Raw genomic sequence first — 21,838 nt, 5'->3', positions numbered from 1 at the left:
GAAATCAGAGAGGACACAAATGGAAAAAGTATTAAAGTCTCCCACTATTACCCCGTGGGAGTCTAAGTCTCTTTGTAGGTCTCTAAGAACTTACTTTATGAATCTGGGTCCTCTGCTATTGGGTGGGTATATATATTTAGAATAGTTAGCTCTTCTTGTTGAACCCTTTGCCATTATGTAATGCCTTTTTTTTTTTTTTTTTTACCTTTGTTGGTTTAAAGTTTGTTTTGTCAAAAATTAGGATTGTGACTCCTGCTTTTTTCTGATTTCCATTTTCTTCATAAATTTTCCTCCATCCCTTTATTTTGAGCCTATGTGTGTCTTTGCACATGTGATGGGTCTCTTAAAGACAGCATATCGATCGGTCTTGGCTCTTTATCCAGCTTGCACTTCTGTGTCTTTCAATTGGGGCATTTAGCCTATTTACATTTGATATTAGTATCATTACATGGGAATGTGATCCTGCCATCATGATGCTAGCTGGTTATTTTGCAGACTTGTTTATGTGGTTGCTTTATAGTGTCATTGGTTCTGTGTACTTCAGTGTGTTTTCGCAGTGGCTGGTAATTTTTTTTTCTTTCCATATTTAGTGCTTCCTTCAGGAACTCTTGCAAGGCAGGCCTGGTGGTGATGAATTCTCTCAGCATTTGCTTGTCTGAAAAGGATCTTATTTCTCTGCACATAAAGCTTACTTTGGCCAGATATTAAATTCTGGCTAAGAATTCTTTAAGAATGCTGAATATTGACCCCCAATATCTTCTGGCTTGTAGGGTTTCCACTGAAAGGTCTGCTGTTAGTCTGATGGGTTTCCCTTTTTAGGTGACCTGACCTTTCATTCTCTCTGACTGCCCTTTACATTTTTTCTTTAATTTTGACCTTGGAGAATCTGATGATTATGTGTCTTGGGGTTGATCTTCTCATGGAGTATCTTACTGAGGTTCTCTGCATTTCCTGAATTTGAATGTTGGCCTGTCATGCTAGGTTTGGAAAGTTCTCCTGGATAACATCCTAAAGTATGTTTCCAACTTGTTTCCATTATCCCCATCTCTTTCAGGTTTCCCAGTCAGTCAGTGGTTTGGTCTTTTTACATAACTCCATATTATTTTTTTGGAGGTTTTGTTCATTACTCTTCATTCTTTCTGTATTCTTCTCTGCCTATGTGAGAAAGATAGTCTTTAAGCTCTGAGTCTCTTTCCTCTTCTTGGTCTATTCTACTATTGATACTTGTGATTGCATTGTTAAGTTCTTGTGTTGTTTTTGGCTCCATCAGGTCAGTTATGTTCCTCTCTAAACTGGCTATTCTGGTCATCAGCTCTTGTATTGTTTTATCATTGATTCTTGGCTTCTTTGCATTGGGTTATGACATGCTCCTTTAGCTCAGCAAAGTTCATTATTACCCACGTTCTGAAGCCTACTTCTTTCAATTCAGTCATCTCAGCCTCACCCAGTTCTGTGCCTTTGCTGGAGAGGTGCTGCAGTCATTTGGAGAAGAGGCATTCTGGCTTTTTGAGTTTTCAGCATTTTTTTGTGTTGATTTCATCATCTTTGTGGGCTTATCTACCTTCAATCTTTGAGGTTGGTGACCTTTGAATGGGGTTTTTGTGCGGTCTTTTTGTTGATGTTCTTGTTGTTGTTTTCTGCCTGTTTTCTTTTAACAGTCAAGCCACTGACTGTTAGCAACTGTAGGGCTGCCACAGTTTGCTGGGGTCTGCTCAAGACCCTAGTTGCCTCGGTTTTTCCTGTGCCTTGAGGTATCACCAGTGAAAGCTGCAAAACAGCAAAGATGGCAGCCTTCTCCTTCCTTTGGAAGCTCTGTCCCAGGGCGGTACTGACCTGTTGCTGGCCTGAAGATTCCTGTAAGAGGTGTCTAGAGACTCCTGTTGGGAGGTCTCACCCAGTCAGGAGGAACAGGATCAGGGACCTACTTATAGAAGCAGTCTGGCTGCTTTTGGTACAGCAGGTGTGCTGTGCTGGGGGAGGACCCTTCCTCATCCAGATTGCCCGGACTCTCCAAAGCGAGCAGGCTGGAACAGCTTTGTCAACTGAACCATAGAGACAGTGGTCGCCTCTCCCCTGGGAGCTCCATCCCAGACAGAGTTTAGATTTCTGTCAGTATAAGCCTGGCTGAAGTGACTGGAAGCCCCCCCAAAGGGAGGCACCATATAGTGGGGAGGAATGGGTCAGGGTCCTACTTAAAGAACCAGTCTGGCCCAGGTGCAGTGGCTCATGCCTGTAATCCTAGCACTTTGGCCGAGGCAGGTGGATCACCTGAGGTCAGAAGTTCAAGACCAGCCTGGTCAACACAGTGAAACCCTGTCTCTATGAAAAACGCAAAAATTAGCGAGGTGTGGTGGTACCTGACTGTAATCCCAGCTACTTGGAAGGCTGAGGCAGGAGAATTGCTTGAACCCAACAGGTGGAGGTTGCCAAGAGCCAAGAGCATGCCACTGCACTCCAGTCTGAGCAACGGAGTGATATTCTAACTAAAAAAAAAAAAAAAAAAGCAGCAGTCTGGGCATGATCTGGCAAAGCATGTGTGCTGTGTTGGGCAGGGGGATCCTCTCCTTGTCCAGACAACCTGGTCTCTCCAGAGCTGGCAGGCTGGAACACTGAGTCGACTGAACCACAGAAATGGTGGCCAGTCTTCCCCTCAGGAGCTCCCTCCTATTTCAGGCCGAAGCCTGTTGCTGTTGGTTGGTTGGAATTCCAAGTCAGTGGGTTTTGTGAGGTGCCATGGAAGTGGGGCCCACAGAATGTTGCTGCCTGACTCCCTGGATTCAGCCCCCTTCCTACAGGAGTATAAGGATGAATCTGCCATCTTGCCAGGAATTCTGGGGCTGGAGCATGTAAACCTCCTGGGTCTTTGTGTATGGCTGAGAGGCTGCTCTGCCAAAACTCCACACAGCTCTGTGTATTGAACCCAAGGCCCTAGTGGCATGGGCTCACAAGGACATATCCTGACCCGTGGGTTGCAAGGATCTTTGAGTAACATGGTTTCCTGGGCAGGGTCACATAATCACTCACTGCTTCCCTTGGGTGGGGTGAGGGTTCCTTTGGCTCCATGCCACACCAGGTGGGCCATCACTTCACCTTGCTTTTCTTCATTCTCTGTGGGCTGAATTGATTGCCTAGTCAGTCCCAGTGAGGTAATCTAGATATTTCAGTTGAAGGTACTGAATTCACTTGTTATTTTCATTCCTCTCTATGAGTACCATGAACCACAGCTGCCTCTAATTGGCCATCTTGGTCCATCCCAGGTTTCCTCTTTTAGATACAATTTTGAAATATGTTTTCTCCTTTTGATCCTTTAATATCACACCTCTGACATTTCTAAGATATGAAGCCCAGCTAAAGCTCTTTCTACATCTCTTACATATACCAAACACACATACAAAGTTCCAATCAGTGTTAAGGTTGTGAAGATTCTGCAGCAAAGATACGTACAGTTTACATTCTAGCTGACATCAATGTTGACATGTCCATCATTAGAGATTTGTAAATGCCAGAACAAACTCCTATTCTTTCTAAGGCCTGTCTCTTGAATAACTATAATTGCCAAACTTCTGAATGAAGCCCCAACTTACAAAAGTTCTGTGCTACAGTGGTTCTAAAACCACATGGGTATGCTGAACTATGGCTGAAACACTGACTTTAACTATTTTCCCTCCTGAGACTGTATGAAATGTATCATCAACATGGATTCTGTAATAAGCTATGAGATACGAACTCAAACTGAAGTGCTTACCACATGTATCAAATTTTTAATGTTTCTCCCATTGTTAACTCTCAGATGAGCTTGTAGTTGAGAAGACTATCACAGACATTGCATTACTAAGGTTTCTCTTGAAAGTGAACACTCATGAAGCTGAAGACTTTGAGGCGTAACTGAAGCACATGGCAATCTCCCCAAACTTCCATGCCTTCCCTACAATATGGACCCTCTGATGCATATCAAGTGCCTGTGGTAGTACATCCTGTACTCCTCACATTTGTATGGATTATCTCCACTGTGGACTTTTTTCTTGGACTTTAAGATAGGATCTATGTTCAAAGCTCTTTCCATAGTTCTCACGTTTGAATGGTTATTCTCTGCTGTGGAAAATCGATGGGTCAGATGAGTTGAGGCCCAGCCAAAGCCCTTCCCACACTTCTCACATCTGTACGGCTTTTTTTCCACATAGACTTTCTGATGTAAATGGTGCTGTGAATTCTGAGATCTCTTCCCACACTCCACATTTCAATGGCTTTTCTCCACTGTGGAGTCTCTGATGTTTCAAAAGACATGAAGCCCAGCCAAAGCTCTTTCCACATTCCTTACAATTATAGGGTCGCTCTCCCCTGTGGACCCTCTGGTGCATGTCAAGATTAAATTTACTGTTGTACCCCTTCTCACACTGCTCACATTTGTATAGCTTTTCTCCAGTATGGCATGTCTGATGGGAATGAAGTTGTGAACTCTGAGTAAATCTCTTTCCACACTCTTCACATTTGAAAGGTTTTTCTCCACTGTGGAGTCTCCGATGTTTCAAAAGACAGGAGGCCCAGCCAAAGCTCTTCCCACATTCCTTACAATTGTAGGGTCTCTCACCCGTGTGGACCCTCTGGTGAAACTCAAGATCCAACCTCCTTTTATAGCCCTTACCACACTCCTCACACTTATATGGCTTTTCTCCATTGTGGGATCTCTGATGGGAAGATCGTTGTGAATTTGTATAAAATCCCTTCCCACATTCTTCACATTTGAAGGGTTTTTGTCCACTGTGGACTCGCTGATGATTCAAAAGACATGAGGACCATCTGAAGGTCTTCCCACATTCTTTACAATTATATGGTTTCTCTCCTGTGTGGACCATCTGATGCTTACAAAAATCTCGCCTACAAATGAAGCCTTTTCCACACTGCTCACATTTGTATGGCTTCTCTCCTATGTGGACCATGGAATGACTATTAAGTGCTGATCTCTGACGAAAGTTCTTGCCACATATATCACATCTGAATGGTTTTTCTCCTGTGTGAACCATGGAATGCCTATTAAGTCTTGATCTAACACGGAAGCTCTTACCACATATATCACATTTGAATGGCTTCTCCCCAGTATGGATTCTCTGATGTTCCTGAAGCTGTGAATCGTGAATGAAGGCTTTCCCACATTCCTCACAATTATAAGGCTTCTCTCCTGTGTGTAACTTGCAATGAACATTAAGTGCTGATCTACTATGGAAGCCTTTCCCACACTGCTCACATTTGAATGGTTTCTCTCCAGTATGGACCCTCTGATGAGTTTGAAGATGTGAGCTCTGATTAAATTCCTTACCACACACATCACACTTATAGTGTTTTTCTCCCATATGGACTCTCTGATGAGTACGAAGGGCTGAGATGTAACAGAAGCTTTTTCCACACTCATCACATGTATGAGACTTCTCTCCTGAGTGTAATTGTTGATGAAGATCAAAGACAGAAACATCACCGAAGGACTGTTTACATTCATTACACTGGTAAGATTTCTGTTGCACGTGACTTATAGATAGTCCTGCCTCAATCTGGCAGAGGACGTCACCTTCTATGAATAACTCAGAGCTGTTCCTTATGGAGTCTTGAGACCTGGTTAGGTCACTTGCAATTTGTTCCCATATTTGCTGACAGGACCACTCTTCATGTGGTCCTGCTTCTGGAACAGTCTCCATCTCAATTTGGATCTTCCCTCCTAAAAAGACACAGAATTAATATATGTGGGCAAGTGAAGGCCTGTTCAATGTTTTCAAGATTTCACACTTAGGACATGGCATTAAACTTTAATGAATACAGGAAACATTAAGTTCATGTTTTCCAAGTGCACTATGGTCTTTGGTTTTCAAGAGACGAATTTAGAACCACATCACATCTCATACATAAAATCCTTGGTAGAAATAAAATACTGAATTAAATAATTAATAACATACACATATTTAACCTGTTACTAACTCTGGTAAATTTCCCAGTCTAAAATCTTGCATAATAAATTATGGAACTAATAAAATATGAACATGAATAATGAACCCAAAGGAACTTTAAAGAAGAAAGACAGTTGCAATAATTCAGGAAAGCAGTTTGGGAATTTAGACCAGGGTGATGGAAATAGGCATGGACAGAAGTAAAACAGATGGAAGAGTCATGTACAAGGATGCACAGTTGCTTGGTTCTGACCTGAATTCCCTCCTCTTTGGCTTGTCGTCTTCATCATCCGCAACTTTTCCTTCCTTAAGAAGTGGAAAGTATCTTGGTGGAATGGTTGATTCCCTGTGAACATGCAGTGACATGCTTAATTCCAACCCATTGTAGGTAATATCTAGGGAAAATTTACTGGAAACTTAGATTCCCAATGCATACTTGGAATACAAAGTCACTCCTGGGGCCTAACATTCTGTTACAGAGGGTGTCTGTCCTCACCTACTGAGAGCAGGTTCCTAAAGTTCTCTAGCATCACGTCTCGGTACAGCTTCCTCTGGGCAGGGTCCAGCAGCCCCAGCTCATCCTCAGTGAAGACCACGGCCACATCTTTGAAGGTCACTGCCTCCTAAAATATCCAACATACAAAACCTAAATCTTATGACCAACGATTATTCAAAGAAGGGTGGCACTAAGTAGGCAAAGGGGACAGGTGTGGTAAGTTGTCCTAGATCTTGAGGGATGTAGGTCAACATACAGATTTCCCACTCATTCTGCCTATATCCTGACAATGACACACACTGATTTTCATGAGATCCATCAGAAGTGCAATGATATAAAAGAAGTCCTGTACTTTTACTTTGTGCACTCATTGAGTCTACTTGTAACCAGCCCTCTAGGACTCTAAATGCTGCCTCCTGGGCTTCAGGTATTTAGGTTTTAGTGAGTTGCCAATTGCCCCAGTAACATTTAGCAATTTAGTCCCAACTTTGATAACGTCCATTGTCTTCCTCTCTTGTGTTGTCTTCCTTTCATCCTCAAACTGTAGATGCTGTAACTTTTCTTTAATATCTGTCAAACTAACAAGTTTATGGTGACCTGTGTGGGACAGCTATGCAGTGCATCCTTTATACTCTCAAGGCACAAACTACATATATTAGTTGCAGCATTCAATGTCATGATATGGAACCATCATGCCCAGAGCACATCCTAAAGCTCTGTCCCTTCCTAGACGTGTGGCTTTGGACAAGCTCACCTACATGCATTAGTTTCCTGTCTGTATAATGATTTTCACCTGGTATAGTTTTCTCAAGGATTGAAGAAGGAAATATATATAGCATTGGGAAAACTGTGTGGCAAAGACCTAAGTATTTAATAAATATTATCTATTTTTATTATTTTTAATTATAACTGTCATTATTGTTATTTATTTCATCTTGTTTCATATCTGCATAGTATTCCAGGGCAAAAATTATCTCTTTTTATTTAAATAATGAATACTTCATATTAAACATTTTTCATTATCAATCCTGTAAAGAAAATAATTTTATATACTCTTTATTCTCCTGATTATTTAAAATGTCAAATGAAAATTAGAATGTCAATAAACACATTTAAAATTTGATCACATAATTTCATACTTTCTTCCAAATTTTTTTACCTACTTCCCACTCTTTCCAGTGAACACAAGTACCCTTAATCTCCTTATAATGGTTCAGAGCAGGTTATAAATATTCCCATGGTTTTGGTAATCTGATTAGGAAGAAGAATTCATTGTATTAATATCATTCTCACTTATTTGATTATAAATGAGCAGAATGGCTAACATTCCTGACCTTGGTTGCCTGTGTGAATCTGAGCAGATTTCTCATATTTGATGAGTTTAAGAGGAACAAGAGACCAAAACCTGCATTCTGCTTCTCTGAATAAATATAGTAACAGAACACAGTGACTGGCCAATCTTCCAGTATCATTGGACATTTGAAATAAAGGTACCTACTACTTTGATAAAACTGCTTACTCCATAAAGGAATAAGAAGAGACCAATAAATAACATGCATACAAGGTATGATTGAGGTATGGCAAACACAGAATCTAGCCCTTCCTGTGTGAAAGCTCCAATAACAATATTTGTGGGAAGTGGCAGTCAGAGCCTGATGTGCTGTGCCCTGTTGAAATAATCTATCATCTATAAAACAGCCAGTGTGATACATGTCAAAAGTATCCTATCTTGTTTTCAGAATTAATTTTGGGGGGAAGGGGTTATATATAGGAAAGCTGTCACAGCAGTATTGCTTAAAACAGTAAAATTCCGAAACCACCTAAATGTCTATGAGTGTGAGGTAGTTAAAAACAAGAAGGTACATTAATTCAGTGGGGCTATGATGCCAATGTAAAAATGGAACATTATATAATATTATGTAAAATGAGCACAATTTAAAATTAGAAGTATGTCATCAATACAAATACAGTTAAGAATGTACATGATGAAGAATATAAGATAACAACTAATCTGTGATCAGAGAAGAAGTGAAGTGAAAGAATTATCCATTCCTACTATTTTCTCTACTGCGGAAAAGAAATTATATAAGAAAACAAGAACTAAAACCAAATGGAAAGTCAACTCAAAAGCAACAAAGGAAGCATCTGGCAAACAAAATGCCCTCAAATGCTTGTTGTTCTCCTTGAGTCTTCCCAAGACAGATAAAAATGTGACAATATGAGTAGTAAGATGGAATTTTAACAGCAAGAGAGGCAAGCCCTACTCACTTTGAATGTGGTCATTTTTCCTTCTACTTCAGGGAATTTGCAGAGTCCTGAATGAAGCAGTTCAAATGAAGGTGAAATCGTGCCTAGAAAGTGCCAGGAAAGGCAGAAAAACAGACATGAAAGGGTGACTAGGAATGCTGCCCACCAACACAGACAAGTATTTTCAATTAGCGCATGAATGTTCGCAGCAGCATTACTCATATCCCCAAACTGCAAATAAGCAAAATGCCCTCCTATAGGTAAATGAATAGACAAATCATGGCATATCAATACAAACAGAATTTTATTTGGAAATTCAAAGGAGTGAAGAACTGGCTCATGCCACAACATGCACGAACCTTGGAAACATTATGTTAAGTTAAAGAAGCCAGTCACAAAACCCCATGGATTATAAAATTCAATTTTATAAAATATACAGAATAGGCAAATGTATATATAGAGAAAGGTTAGTGGTTGCTCCGGATTTGAGGTGAGAATGAGGTTTAACTGTACATAAGCATAAGGAGTCCAACTGGGGGGCAAAAATGATCTAAACTGAATTGTGATGATAGTTACACCACTCTTCAAAGTTCCTGAAGATTATTAAATTGTAAGCCTGAAATGGGTAAATTCTATGATATGTAAAATACACCTCAATAAAGTCGGAAATAATAATGGTTAATCTACATGTTATTTAACTGGATTCTGAGTCCATATTGATAGAATATAGTTGAAAAAACTGATGAATAAATTGGGGAGAAGTGGAAGCTAATCTTTACAGGAGAATGCCCACTAATAATGTATCTCCCATAAGAAACATTTCTATTTTCAAAATTTAATTAAAAAGCAACCTTTCATTGGAAAAATCTGAAAGACATCATCTTGGCCAAGTGAACAAAGTTGAGACCTCCAATGAAGGGAAAACAGATATCATGTGACCCCTGTTATGACACCTCAACACTTCTGTGGTATCCACACCAACAATGCATAATCTGAACCCAAACATGAAATACATAAATCCCAAATGAGTATCTTTCTATAAAATACTTTGCCTATATACTTCAAGGATGTCAAGAATAAAAAGACAAAGCTTGTTGAATCTTTCTAGATTAAAGAAGATTACAGAAATGTGATACCTAAAAGCAGTACATAAAATTGGACTTTGGATTGGGGGATGGGGGAAAACAGTTACAAGAACTTTAAAAAGCACAACAAATTTAAATATGGGACTTTGGATAGAAAAGATGATGGTGTCTAGCCATACCTAATAGGTAACAGAATTAACCAATATTGGTAGTCTTTTAATTGATATCTAGTATTTAATAGTGATATTATTTAATATTATATCTAATATTACCTAGCATGTTATATGAAACTCTATAGCCAGCCCTTCCTAAATGCCTCTTACCAAGACACCCCATGATCACCTTGGCATATGGGCTTCCTTGCTGCAGAAAGCTACAATAAGTTGTTTCTCATTATAAGTTTGTTCCCAGTGGTATTTGGCTGACGGGTGTTAACAAAGCAAAATACAAAAAGTAAGTAATTGGAAAATTTGGGTAAAGAGCATATGAAGAGTCAGGTGCTGTGGCTTGAGCCTGTAATCCCAGCTACTTGGGAGGCTGAGGCAGGAGGATAGCTTGAGTCTAGGAGTTAAAGGCTGCAGTGAGTTAGGATTGTGCTACTGTACTCCAGCCAAGGCTCTTAAAGCTCCAACATAATCGTTGACTCCATGTCCCACATCCTGGTAGAAGGGACAGACTCCCAAAGCCTTGGGCAGCCAAGTAACATGACTGAGCAGTAGTTTCAGGACCACTTCTCAGAGGGCAGTGGTTCCCTTCCCACAGATCCATTAGGCAGTGCCCTAGTGGGGACTCTGTGGGGAGCTCACATTTCTCCTTGGCACTACCCTGGTAGAGGTTCTCTGTGGGGGCTCCACCCCTGTGGCAGGCTTCTGACTGGGATCTCAGGCTTTCTCATACATCCTCTGAAATCTAGGTAGAAGCTGCCAAGCCTCCTTCATGCTTGCATTCTGAGCATCTGCAGCCTTAACACAATGTGGAAACCACCACAACCATCAAGGCTTAAATCTTCTGGAGCTGCAACCCAAGCTGTGCCTGGGGCACTCTGAGCTGAGGCTGGAGACAGAGTGGCTGGATTCAGGGCACAATGTCTTGAGGCTGCTCAGGGCAGTGGGGCCCTGGGCCTGACCCTTGGAACCATTCTTTTCTCCTAGGCCTCTGGGCCTGTAATGGGAGGGACTTTCCTGAAGACTTCTGAAATGTCTTCCAGGCATTTCCCCCATTATCTTAGATATTACCACTTGGCTTTCTGTTAGTCACGCAAATCTCTTTTGCAAGTGGTTGCTCCACAGCCCACATGTATCACTCTTCTAAAAATGCTTTTTCTTTCTCTACCAAATGGCCAGGTTGTAAATTTTCCAAACTTTTATACTCTGCTTACCTTTTAAATATAAATTCTAACTTTAAGTCATTTCTTTGCTTCTATATATAACTGTAGGCTATTTGAAGCAGTGAAGCAGCCAGGCCACTTCTTGAATGCTTTGCTGCTCAGAAATTTCTTTTGCCAGGTACCCTAAGTTATCACTCTTAAGTTCAAGCTTCCAGAAATCTGTAGGGCATGAACACAAAGCAGCAAAGTTCTTTGCTAGGGCATAACATGGGTGACCTCTACCCCAGTTCCCAATCACTTCCTCATTTCCATCTGAGATCTCATCAGCCTGGACTTCATTGTCCATATCCCTACCAGCATTTTGATCACAACCACTTGATCAGTCTGAAAGAAGTTCCCATGGCTCAGTGAAAAAGTTAAAAAAATAAAAAAATAAAAAAATAAAAGTTCCAAGCTTTCCCTCATCTTCTCATCTTCTTCTGAGCCCTCCAAACTTTTTCCAACCTCTGCCCATTAGCCAGTTCCAGAGCCACTTTCACATTTTCAGGTATCTTTATAGCAATGCACTGCACCTCAGTACCAATTTTCTGTATGAGTTCATTTCTGTGTCACTGTAACAAAATACCTGAGGCTGGGTAATTTATAAAGAAAAGAGGTTTAATTGGCTCACATTTCTTCAGGCTAGAAAAGAAGTGTGGTGCTGGCATGTGCTCAGCTTCTGGTGAGGCCTCGGCAAGCTTTTACTCATGGGAGAAGGTGAAGCAGGAGCAGGCATGTCACAAAGTAAGAGCAGGAACAAGAGAGAGAAATTGGAGGACCCAGATCTCACATGAACTAACTGAGAAGGAACTCACTCATCACCAAGGGGATAGCACCAAACCATTTATGACGGACCTGCCACCATGATTCAACACCTCCCCCTAGACCCCACCTCCAACACTGGAGATATGGAGGGACCAAACATCCAAACTATATCAAATGTAATTAAAAGAGAGGACTGGGTTGGATTCTGATGCTTGACCAAGCTCGAATTTTAGTGAATCTAAGCTTTAGCCACTTGCCTCAAAGCTGTCCCTAAGGGAAAAATTATGCCAGGACAACAGTAAGTACCTCTAAGACCTGTGGTTACCAAAAGTCAATCAATGTGTGGGAAGGGTAAAACCAAGAAACTGAAACTACAGTGTACAGTGTGAAAGAATTGTTTATTTTGTAGTTTCCTAAGGAACCTTTATTCAACTAGATTGTGAGAGAAACTAAGTAGTAGCATCTTTGGTTTTAAATGTTGCAGAGTTGAAGAGCATGTTTGGGTTTATGTAGGACCCACAGTTCACTATGAAACAATTACATATGGTGATACGTGATGCAACAATTACAGATGGTGAAATCTGATGCAAACACACAGGAGATGCGGAAAAAAAAAAAAAAAAGAAAGAAAGAAAACCAATAGTCTTATCTATTTGGGGCTTCTAAAAGTTGGTAGGCCCCAAGGAAACTGAGTCACTGAGCTTGACCTCTTAACTTCCTTTTTTATTTTCTTGTTCCTGGCTCAGACCAGATAGCATCTAAGATAAAAGATTCTTTGTCTGAGATAAAAGACCCCTTTGACTATTACATCCCTAATGCAGAATGTTAAATCCGTTCTTCCCAATAAAAGGAAACACTGCTATCGAATTTTTGTTAACTATGCATTAATCTTGTATAGAAAATGCTGACATCCTGTTAAGCTTCCTAGACCCTGCCTACATAATGACTCTCAAACCCTTCCACTTCAGAGCATTTATCCAATCTTTTGAAGTCCGTGTCCTCCCAGGTGGACATCTTCAAATTTTGTGTTTGAAAAAACTCAATATTTAACCACATTGCCTGAATCTCATTACCAATGTTAACAGGTTGTTCCCAAGGGAAGAGCCAGCCTGATCAACTGGATAAAAGGCATGGTAAGGTCTGCTTGCCCTGAAAAGGGGGACTGCTCAACTCACCCTATAAATGCTGGGTGGGATACCCCAGATGATGCAGCCGATACACTGCATGCAAGCCACGTGGGACTGAATATATGATGACTGGGATATTCATCTTCTGAATATGCTTCTTACCCAGGTCATGGTAAATGCTGTGGCTAAGGGGGCCCCTTTTGCATGGGTACCCCATGTGACTTTTGTAAAAAGAAAATCCAAATTGGTGACGGTTATGTCAGAAGTTTATAAAAAGAGGCATGTGGAGTTGGACCCCAGTTATGTACACACTCAGATGGATTTTAACGTAACTGGGTCAAATTGTAAAACCAGCTGCATTTGATTGGAATTGTTTATACATGGCCTGATCATGAACCTCTTGGGGAAACAGCTATGCTGAACTAGACTGATCATCAACAAAAGACATCCTTAAGTTGCTAACCAACTGACATGAATCATGGACTGTACTAAGACTTCCAGATATATAAACTTACGGTAAACATTTATAAGCCCCTGCCCAACCTTGCCTGGATAGAACAGGAAATGATTTAGCTGACTGCTAGATCTGTACTTCTTGATTGCAATTCACAAGACCCCACTTAAAATATCTTTTCTTTTGTTTGTGGCTCAGTGTTGATTTTATTTATTGGTTGACACCTTAACTCTTGCAAAATTGAACAACAGTCCTAGAAGCCTTATCAGTTTTGCTGTCTCAGTTTCCCTTTAAGGATATTAAAGATGTTAATAAAAAGATTACATTAATTAGCAAGAGGAAAAAGACAGAGGGCAGAGTCAAAGGACTCATCCCAGAAAGCTAGAGATTTTTTAAAGGTCATTTAGAAACAATGATAAAGGTGAAACTAAGAAGAAAGAGAGAGTGTCATGGGACTCCTTTCAACAGGGTGAAAATCTTCAGATCATTATGTTAAATTAAGTTTAGCCTAAAGCTGCTTTCTTACATACTTTAAATTAGGTATAAAGGTTTCTCCAGGCGGGGTGTGGTGGCTCATGCCTGTAATGCCAGCACTTTGGGAGGCGGAGGTGGGTGGATCACCTGAGGTCAGGAGTTCGAGACCAGCCTGGCCAACATGGTGAAACCCCGTCTCTACTAAAAATTAGCCAGATGTGGTAGTGTGTGCCTGTAATCCCAGCCACTCGGAAGGCCGAGGCAGGAGAAACACTTAAACCCAGGAGGTAGAGGTTGCAGTGAGCCAAAATTGCTCCACTGCACTCCAGCCTGGGCGACAGAGCAGGGCTCCATCTCAAAAAAATAAAAAACAAAAATAAAAATTAAAAAAGATTTATCCATATATAGTGAACTGTAACCTAACTGGAAGAGTAAACAGACTGTAACCTACTCTTGTGCCAATCACTGAGTTTTGACCAATCAAATGGAGGCAACTGTTCAAACAGGGATCAAATAAGGCAAAAGCTGAGCTGCAACCAAACTGGCTGTTTCTGTTTCTCACTTCCACTTTTTGAATGTCACTTTCCTTTTTCTGTTTACAAATCTTCTTCAACCACACCGTAGCACTGAAGCTTCTCTGAATCTATTCTGGTTCAGGGGCTGCCTGATTTGCAAATTGTTTTTTGCTTAATTAAACTCTTTGATTTATCTAAGATTTTTTACTTTTAACAGTTTTATTAAGAAATGGAATAAATAAAATGGAAATTGATAAGGCTAAAACAAAGGTCTGAACACAGTAATATTGAAGGTTTGGTGGACCAAAGGGATCCTCTGCTGATCCCCCAATATTAAAGGGTTTCAAATAAGTTTGCTGTATTTACTCCAGTTTGGAGAAATTTTAAAACTTGTCTTTACTAACAGACGGGGTGGTGTGCGCCTATAGTTCCAGCTACTTGGGAGACTAAGGGAGGAAAATCACTTGAACTTGGGAGGCAGAGGTTATAGTGAGCCAAGGTCGTGCCACTGCACTCCATCCTGGGCGACGAGAGTAAGACTCTGTCTCAAAAAATTTAAAAATGAATTAAATAAATAAATAAATAAAAATAAGCTTAATGGTTATTATCTTTATAGCCTGCATTCAGAGGTAATTAAACATTTTTTCTTGTCATACTTCTGTAATTTCTGAATGCTCCATAATATGGTTCTAGAAAAATACAAAATATGTGTAATAAGTGAAACAAAATAGTTGATAAAGTTTTAAAAGACTCCTAGAGAAGTCCAAGTCCATGAGCCTTGCTCTCAAAGTCGCTTCCATCAAGTCCTAACTTGCTTTCCCCACCTGATTCCAGCTAGTTCCTCTGCCTCAGTGAGAATGTATCCAAGAAATTATCAGCTTGGGCCCTGACCTGGACTGCAAAGGTTCCAACCCCAGCTCCACTTCTTATTACTTGGGCAACTATGGGCAAATAAGTCCTGCTCCCTTTGTCTCACTCTTATCTTTAATAGACGAAATGGCAGTACCTCTCCTACCATGTGGTGTACATGAATTTCTTTGTATAAAGCCCTTAGAATTGAAGATAGCAATTAAGACTTTCTTATCAATGCCCATACCCGATTACAGTATCCTACAATAGATGTGAACGTCACTGTAAAAGAAAAATGATAAGTCACACTCGCGTGGAACTTTGTTGTCAGTAGTCAAGGAATTACTCCATCTACCTCCAAGCAATCCTTTTAGAGAAGTCAGGAAGAGGAAACAATGCTGCGAAATAACATGGTTGTGTCACCATTCTTGACAAAACAGTCAAGACCCTCCCATCCTTCTGTGGAAATTGGAGATACCCATTCTTTTCCTAAATAAGAGATCAGAGAATATCCAGAATTTTCCAGCGTTCTGCAGGGATCAGAGAGAAGAGCCAGCTGGAGCTCTGACACCACCCCAGGGACCTGACCATTTCTCAGGAAATTAACAAGAGATCGCCATTCACTATAACAGAAACTGTTTTAAGACTCTTATATTACGTCTTTCAATTTCCAAGACAATTCTATTAGGAAGGTCTTAATATCCCCCATTTAAAGAAAAGCAAAGAGGCCCAGGGAGATTAAGTAACACCCCAACGTTGTACCGGGAGAATCGGCCCCGCACCAGTAGTGGAGGGAGGCGGATGGGGCGAGCTGAGAGCCCAAGAAACTCCCAAATAATGCGAAACGTGACAGGACCGAGTCCCAAACTCCCCCCAGGACGCTAGGACAGCCCTAAACGCAAGAAGCCTCTGCCGCGGGGATCGCAAACCGCCGCCCTCACCCTTCCAAACCTTTGCTTTCCGACGGCGCTTCCTTTCCTCTAAATCTATCGCTAGCTCGTTGAGGGTTCCGCGAGTAGGTCCAGGAAATTCAGTAGGGCCCGCGAGACGCAGAACAGCTCAAACTATCACAGAATAAAGGGTAACTCTCGCAGCCTTAGCTCCCGCGACTCCACAGAGCGTCTGGACTACATTTCCCAGAATTCCCCGGATCCGCCTGCCTGACCGGAAGTGCCCGCAACTCCACCGACCGTTTGGACACTTCCCAGAATGCCCAAGGAGTAAACGTTCACAGTTTTACCTTCCAGGGGTAAGTGTTGCAACTCTACAGAGCTTCTTGACCACACTTCTTCCAAGTCCCCAGAGAAGGGAATCCCTCATCCCGAACGCCTGTGTGGTAATATGGACTCCTGCACTGAGTGTCGTCCTTACGCTTCTCTTGAGTCTTCGAGCAAAAATATTACATAAACAATGATTTCCTGATCGAAATATCCCCAATTATTGCAGAAGTATTACTGGAGAGTGAACAAATGTGGAGATAAATCTTCAAGGAACTAACAAGAAATTACTGCTTGAGGATCGTAGAGAACTGAAAGGAGGAAAATATTTAGTATAACCTGATGATGTGAGATTAAAACTGATAGTATGCCAATGTAATTTTAATTTACATTTCCTGTATTGTAAATCAAATAGAACATCTTTTCATATTTCCAAAGGCCATTATTATTATTTGGTAAATTGTTCAAACCTTTTGCCTACTGTACTAATGGCTTTTTGGCCTTTTCCCTCACTATTTAAATATTGTTTATACATTTGTAAAATAATTATTTTTCTTGCAAATCTTTTCTATTTATTTATTTATTTATTTTTTGAGGTAGAGTCTGACTCTGTCGCCCAGGCTGGAATGCAGTGGCGCAGATGTTGGCTCACTGCAAGCTCCGCCTCCCGGGTTCACGCCATTCTCCTGCCTCTGCCTCCCGAGTAGCTGGGACTACAGGCGCCCACCACCATACTAGGCTAATTTTTTGTATTTTTAGTAGAGACGGTGTTTCACGGTGTTAGCCAGGATGGTCTCGATCTCTTGATCTCGTGATCCGCCCGCCTCAGCCTCCCAAAGTGCTGGGATTACAGGCGTGAGCCACCATGCCCGGCCCCTCTATTTTTTCTTTTGGTTTTATGGCTTTTTTTGCCACAAAAAAATAGTTTAATGTAATCTATAATTTTTAAAATATTTTTATTGAGATGTAATTCATAAAACAAACCATTTAAAAATGGACAGTTCAATGGCTGTAACATATGGTACATTCACAACACTGTGAAAACAACACCTCTTAAGGTTTAAAACATCTTCATCTCCCCAAAGAAAACCCCATACCCAGTAAGCAGGTCATTGCCATTGCCCCTAAACCTCAACTGACTACCACCAATCTTTCCATCTTACTGAATTACCTATTTTGGATATTTCATATAAATGGAATCACACAATATGTAACCTTTTGTGTCTGACTTTGCTTTAGTAGCATATTTTAAAGGTTCATCTACATCATAGCATGTATCGGTAATTTGTTTTTAAAGATAAATAATATTGTTATGTTTTATACCACGTTTTGTTTATTGTTCATTGATGTACATTTGGGTTGTGTATAATGTTACTATGAACATTGATGTACAAATATTTATTACGCTACCTGCCTTCACTTCTTTTGTATATATTCCTAGATGTGGAATTAGTAAAGTGGGATATGATAATTCTATGTTAAACTTTTTGAGCAACCACAAAACCGTTTGCCACTGCAATTGCCACACCATATGTTCCAACCATCAATATGTGAGAATTTCTTCACATCCTCGCCCATATTTATTTTCCATTTTCAAATGATAGACATCATAGTACTTGTGAAGTGATAACACAGTGTTATTTTGATTTGCATTCTCTAGTGATTAATGATGTTGAGCATCTTTTTTTTTTTTTTTTTAAGATGGAGTCTCGGTCTGTCACCCAAGCTGGAGTGCAATGGCACAAGCTCCGCTCACTGCAAGCTCTGCCTCTGGGTTCCCGCTGTTCTGCCTCAGCCTCCCAAGTAACTGGGACTATAGGAGCCCACCACCACACCCAGCTAATTTTTTGTATTTTTAGCAGGACGGGGTTTCACCGTGTTAGCCAGGATGGTCTCCATCTCCTGACCTCGTGATCCACCTGCCTCGGCCTCCCAAAGTGCTAGGATTACAGGCGTGAGCCACCGCGCCCGGCCAATGTTGAGCGTCTTTTCATATGCTTGTTGGTTGTTTGTATATCTGAATGTTTATTCACGTGTTTTCTGCATTTTTTAATTGGCTGGTTTATATTTTTGTTGTTGAGCATAAAAGTTTTCTTTAATATATCCTGAATACTAAACATCATACTGTATGGTCTTTTCACTTAACAATGTTCTTTTATGGGTACAGTTTTTAATTTTACTGAAGTCAAATTTATGTATTTCTTTTATTGCTTGTGCTTATAGTTCTATCTAAAATTTTATTGCCAAAAAAATCAAGATTTACTCTGTTGGGAACAGGCCCTAAAATCTGGCATAAACTGGCCCCAGAATGGTCCATAAACAAAATTTCTGCAGCACTGTGACATGTTCATGATGGCCATGATGCCCACGCTGGAAGGTTGTGGGTTTACCAGAATGAGGGCAAGGAATACCTGGCCCACCCAGGTATTTAAGACCACTTAAAGGTGGTCTTAAACCACAAACAATAGCATAAGATATCTGTGCCTTAAGCACATGCTCCTGCTGCAGATAACTAGCCAGAGCCCATCCCTTTATTTCGGCCCATTCCTTTGTTTCCCGTAAAGAATACTTTTAGTTAATCTATAATCTATAGAAATAATGCTTATCACTGGTTTGCTGTCAATAAATACGTGGGTAAATCTCTGTTCGAGGCTCTCAGCTCTGAAGGCTGTGAGACCCCTGATTTCCCACTCCATACCTCCATATTTCTGTGTGTGTGTCTTTAATTCCTTCAGCACCGCTGGGTTAGGGTCTCCCCAACCAAGCTGGTCTTGGCAACTCTTATGGGTTCTTCTAAGAGTTTTATACCTTTTGCTCTTTTGTTCTCCACATCCTCACCAGCATTTTATATTGCCTGTCTTTTGTGTAAAAGCCATTTTAACTGCGGTGAGATGATATCTCATGGTAGTTTTGATTTGCATTTCTCTGATGATCAATAATGCTGACCATCTTTTCATATGCTTGCTTGCCATTTGTGTGTTTTCTTTTGAGCAATGTTTATTCAGATCTTTTGCCCATTTTTGATCAGATCATTAGATTTTTTTCTGTAGAGTTGAGCTCTTTATATATGCTGGTTATTAATCCCTTGTCAGATGGGTAGTTTGCATTTTCTCCCATTTGTGCATTACCTCTTCACTTTGTTGATTGTATCCTTTGTTTTCCAGAAACTTTTTAACTTGATGTGATGCCATCAGTTCATTTTTGCTTTGGTTGCCTATGCTTGCACTGTACAGATCAAGAAATGTTTGCTCAGATCAATATTCTGCAGATTTTCCCCAGTTTCTTTTCTTTTTTTTTTTTTTTTTTTGAGTTGGAGTCTTGCTCTGTCGCCCAGGCTGGAGTGTAATGGCGTGATCTTGGCTAACTGCAAGCTCCGCCTCCTGGGTTCACACCATTCTCCTGCCTCAGACACCATTATCCTGCCTCCTCCCAAGTAGCTGGGACTACAGGTGCCCGCCACCACACCCGGCTAATTTTTTGTATTTTTAGTAGAGATGGGGTTTCACCAAGTTAGCCAGGATGGTCTTGACCTCCTGACCCTGTGATCCACCCGTCTGAGCTTCACAAAGTGCTAGGATTACAGGCGTGAGCCACTGCGCCCAGCCCAAAGTTTTCTTTTATTAGTTTCATAGATTGAGATCTTAGATTTAAGTTTTTAATCCATTCTGATTTGCTTTTTATGTGGTAAGAGATAGAGGTCTAGTTTCATTCTTCTGCATATGGATATCCAGTTTTTCCAGCATCATTTCTTGAAGAGATTGTCTTTTCCTCATATGTGTTCTTGGCACATTTGTCAAAAATTAGTTATCCATAGGTGTGTGGATTTGTTTCTGTGTTCTCTGTTCTGTTCCATTGGTCTCTGTGTCTGTTTTTATGCCAGTACTAAGCTGTTTCGGTTATTATAGCTCTGTAGTATAATTGGAAGTTGGTTTTGTTCTTTTTGGTCAGGATAGCCTTGATTATTCTGGGATTTTTTTGTGGTTCCATATCAATTTGAGGCTTTTTAATTTCTATGAAGAATGTCACTGGTATTTTAATAGAGATTGCACTGAATCTGTAGATTGCTTGGGTAGTATAGACATTTTAACATTACTGATTCTTCAAATCCATAAACATGGGACAGTTTTCCATTTTTTGGTGTCCCCTTCAATTTTTTAAATCTGTGTTTTATAGTTTTTATTATAGATAACTTTAACTTTTTTGGTTGATTCCTAGGTATTTGATTTTATGTGTGGCTATTAAAAATAGTATTACTTTTGATTACTATTGATATAGAAAATGCAGTATATCCATACATTAAAATAGTATCAAAAACACTATGAGCAAAAAGAGAAAGCTGAAGAGTCATGCCAGATTAATGGTGACAGGAGAAACGTGACAGTTAAAAACGATTCATAAAAGTGGGCTAAACTGGAGGAAAATCAATTACAAGGACATTAAATTAAAAACAATAAATTTAAACATGGAGTTTAGGTTAAATAACATGTTATCAATATAACCCATTTTCTGATTTTGATCATGAAACTGATTATGAAAGAGAATGTTCTTGTTCTTAGAAAATATACTTAAATTTTAAGGGCTAAGGAAATGCCATCTCTATGGCTTAATTTCCAATGCTTTGGGGAAAAATAAAGATATAGATATGATAAAAGTGTGGAGGGGAAAAAAAGCCCACAACATCTGATAGCTAGCAGTGGCTAGTCCTTGGTGTTTTCATCTCATCATAATTTCTAGAACATTAACAATTATCAAACAGAACCATTCAGTGACAATGGTAGAAAAAGAAATGCAGCCCTTGTGGGAAGCTAGGTCAGGAAAAGAAAAAAAAAGCAGGGAAATACAGTGACTTCTGTTCTTGAGAAAACACAGAAATATTCTCCCATCTCTACTCCCCCATTTCGTCTTACTCCCCCAAACAATGCGGGGAGCAACTCTCTTCATTAAAAAAAAAAAAAAAAAAGGGTCAGACACTGTTCCGCTCTCTACAGGAATCAAAGAGAAAGGCCAAGTCAAATACACATGGACTTCTGACGCAATGTCACGTTCACAGAGTTCAGGAAACTAAGCAGTTCCCAGGAAATTAAAGAGACAACCACTTACCACATCCCAAGGACTGCTTTAGGAAAAAAAAATTTTTTTGTACTTTCTCTTTTAATTCTCAAACCACCTTATTAGGAAGGCACTACTATCATTCCACTATGCGGTTTCACTCCTCCTCACAGAAAACCAAAAACAAATATACAGTACTGAGATTATCACCAGCAATATCCCAGAGCTCAAATATAACAAGGAGACAGTTCCTAGGGCCAC

The 21,838-nt window shown here is 40.3% G+C and overlaps 1 protein-coding gene and 1 long non-coding RNA gene across 4 annotated transcripts; one reads left to right on the top strand and one right to left on the bottom strand.

Moving 5' to 3' along the window:
• Positions 1-285: 285 nt before the first annotated feature.
• Positions 286-16,435, bottom strand: ZNF221 (zinc finger protein 221). Of its 3 annotated transcripts, XR_012427664.1 has the most exons (6): positions 16,263-16,435; positions 8,698-8,780; positions 6,430-6,556; positions 6,187-6,279; positions 3,746-5,707; positions 286-3,115 (listed from the first exon to the last, which is right to left on the bottom strand). XR_012427664.1 is itself a non-coding variant. In XM_065534561.2 (5 exons), the coding sequence occupies exons 2-5, from the start codon at positions 8,710-8,712 to the stop codon at positions 4,152-4,154; spliced, it is 1,791 nt and encodes a 596-aa protein (XP_065390633.1). In that variant the 5' UTR covers positions 8,713-8,780; positions 16,253-16,435; the 3' UTR covers positions 286-4,151. The 3 variants fall into 3 exon arrangements, 2 of the variants coding, with proteins under 2 accessions (XP_065390633.1, XP_005589534.2); XM_065534561.2 differs by having other exon boundaries at positions 286-5,707; positions 16,253-16,435; XM_005589477.5 differs by having other exon boundaries at positions 286-5,707.
• A 71-nt stretch (positions 16,436-16,506) lies between these two features.
• Positions 16,507-19,231, top strand: LOC135968361 (uncharacterized). The gene is made up of 2 exons (XR_010583030.1): positions 16,507-16,560; positions 18,230-19,231. It is a non-coding gene; the product is annotated as an uncharacterized lncRNA (long non-coding RNA).
• Positions 19,232-21,838: the final 2,607 nt, after the last annotated feature.

Source organism: Macaca fascicularis, chromosome 19, assembly GCF_037993035.2.
Source record: "Macaca fascicularis isolate 582-1 chromosome 19, T2T-MFA8v1.1".
Taxonomy (NCBI): Eukaryota; Metazoa; Chordata; class Mammalia; order Primates; family Cercopithecidae; genus Macaca; species Macaca fascicularis.
Note: the sequence above shows the minus strand (reverse complement) of the source record. Positions and strands in the feature narration are given on the sequence as shown.

Excerpts from the sequence above, each read along its gene's own strand:
- ZNF221 (XM_065534561.2), bottom strand. Across the intron at positions 6,280-6,429 it reads TAGGAACCTGCTCTCAGTAG|GGAATCAACCATTCCACCAA; the intron begins GTGAGGACAGAC and ends GCATGTTCACAG. Across the intron at positions 5,708-6,186 it reads CCAAAGAGGAGGGAATTCAG|GAGGGAAGATCCAAATTGAG; the intron begins GTCAGAACCAAG and ends GTGTCTTTTTAG.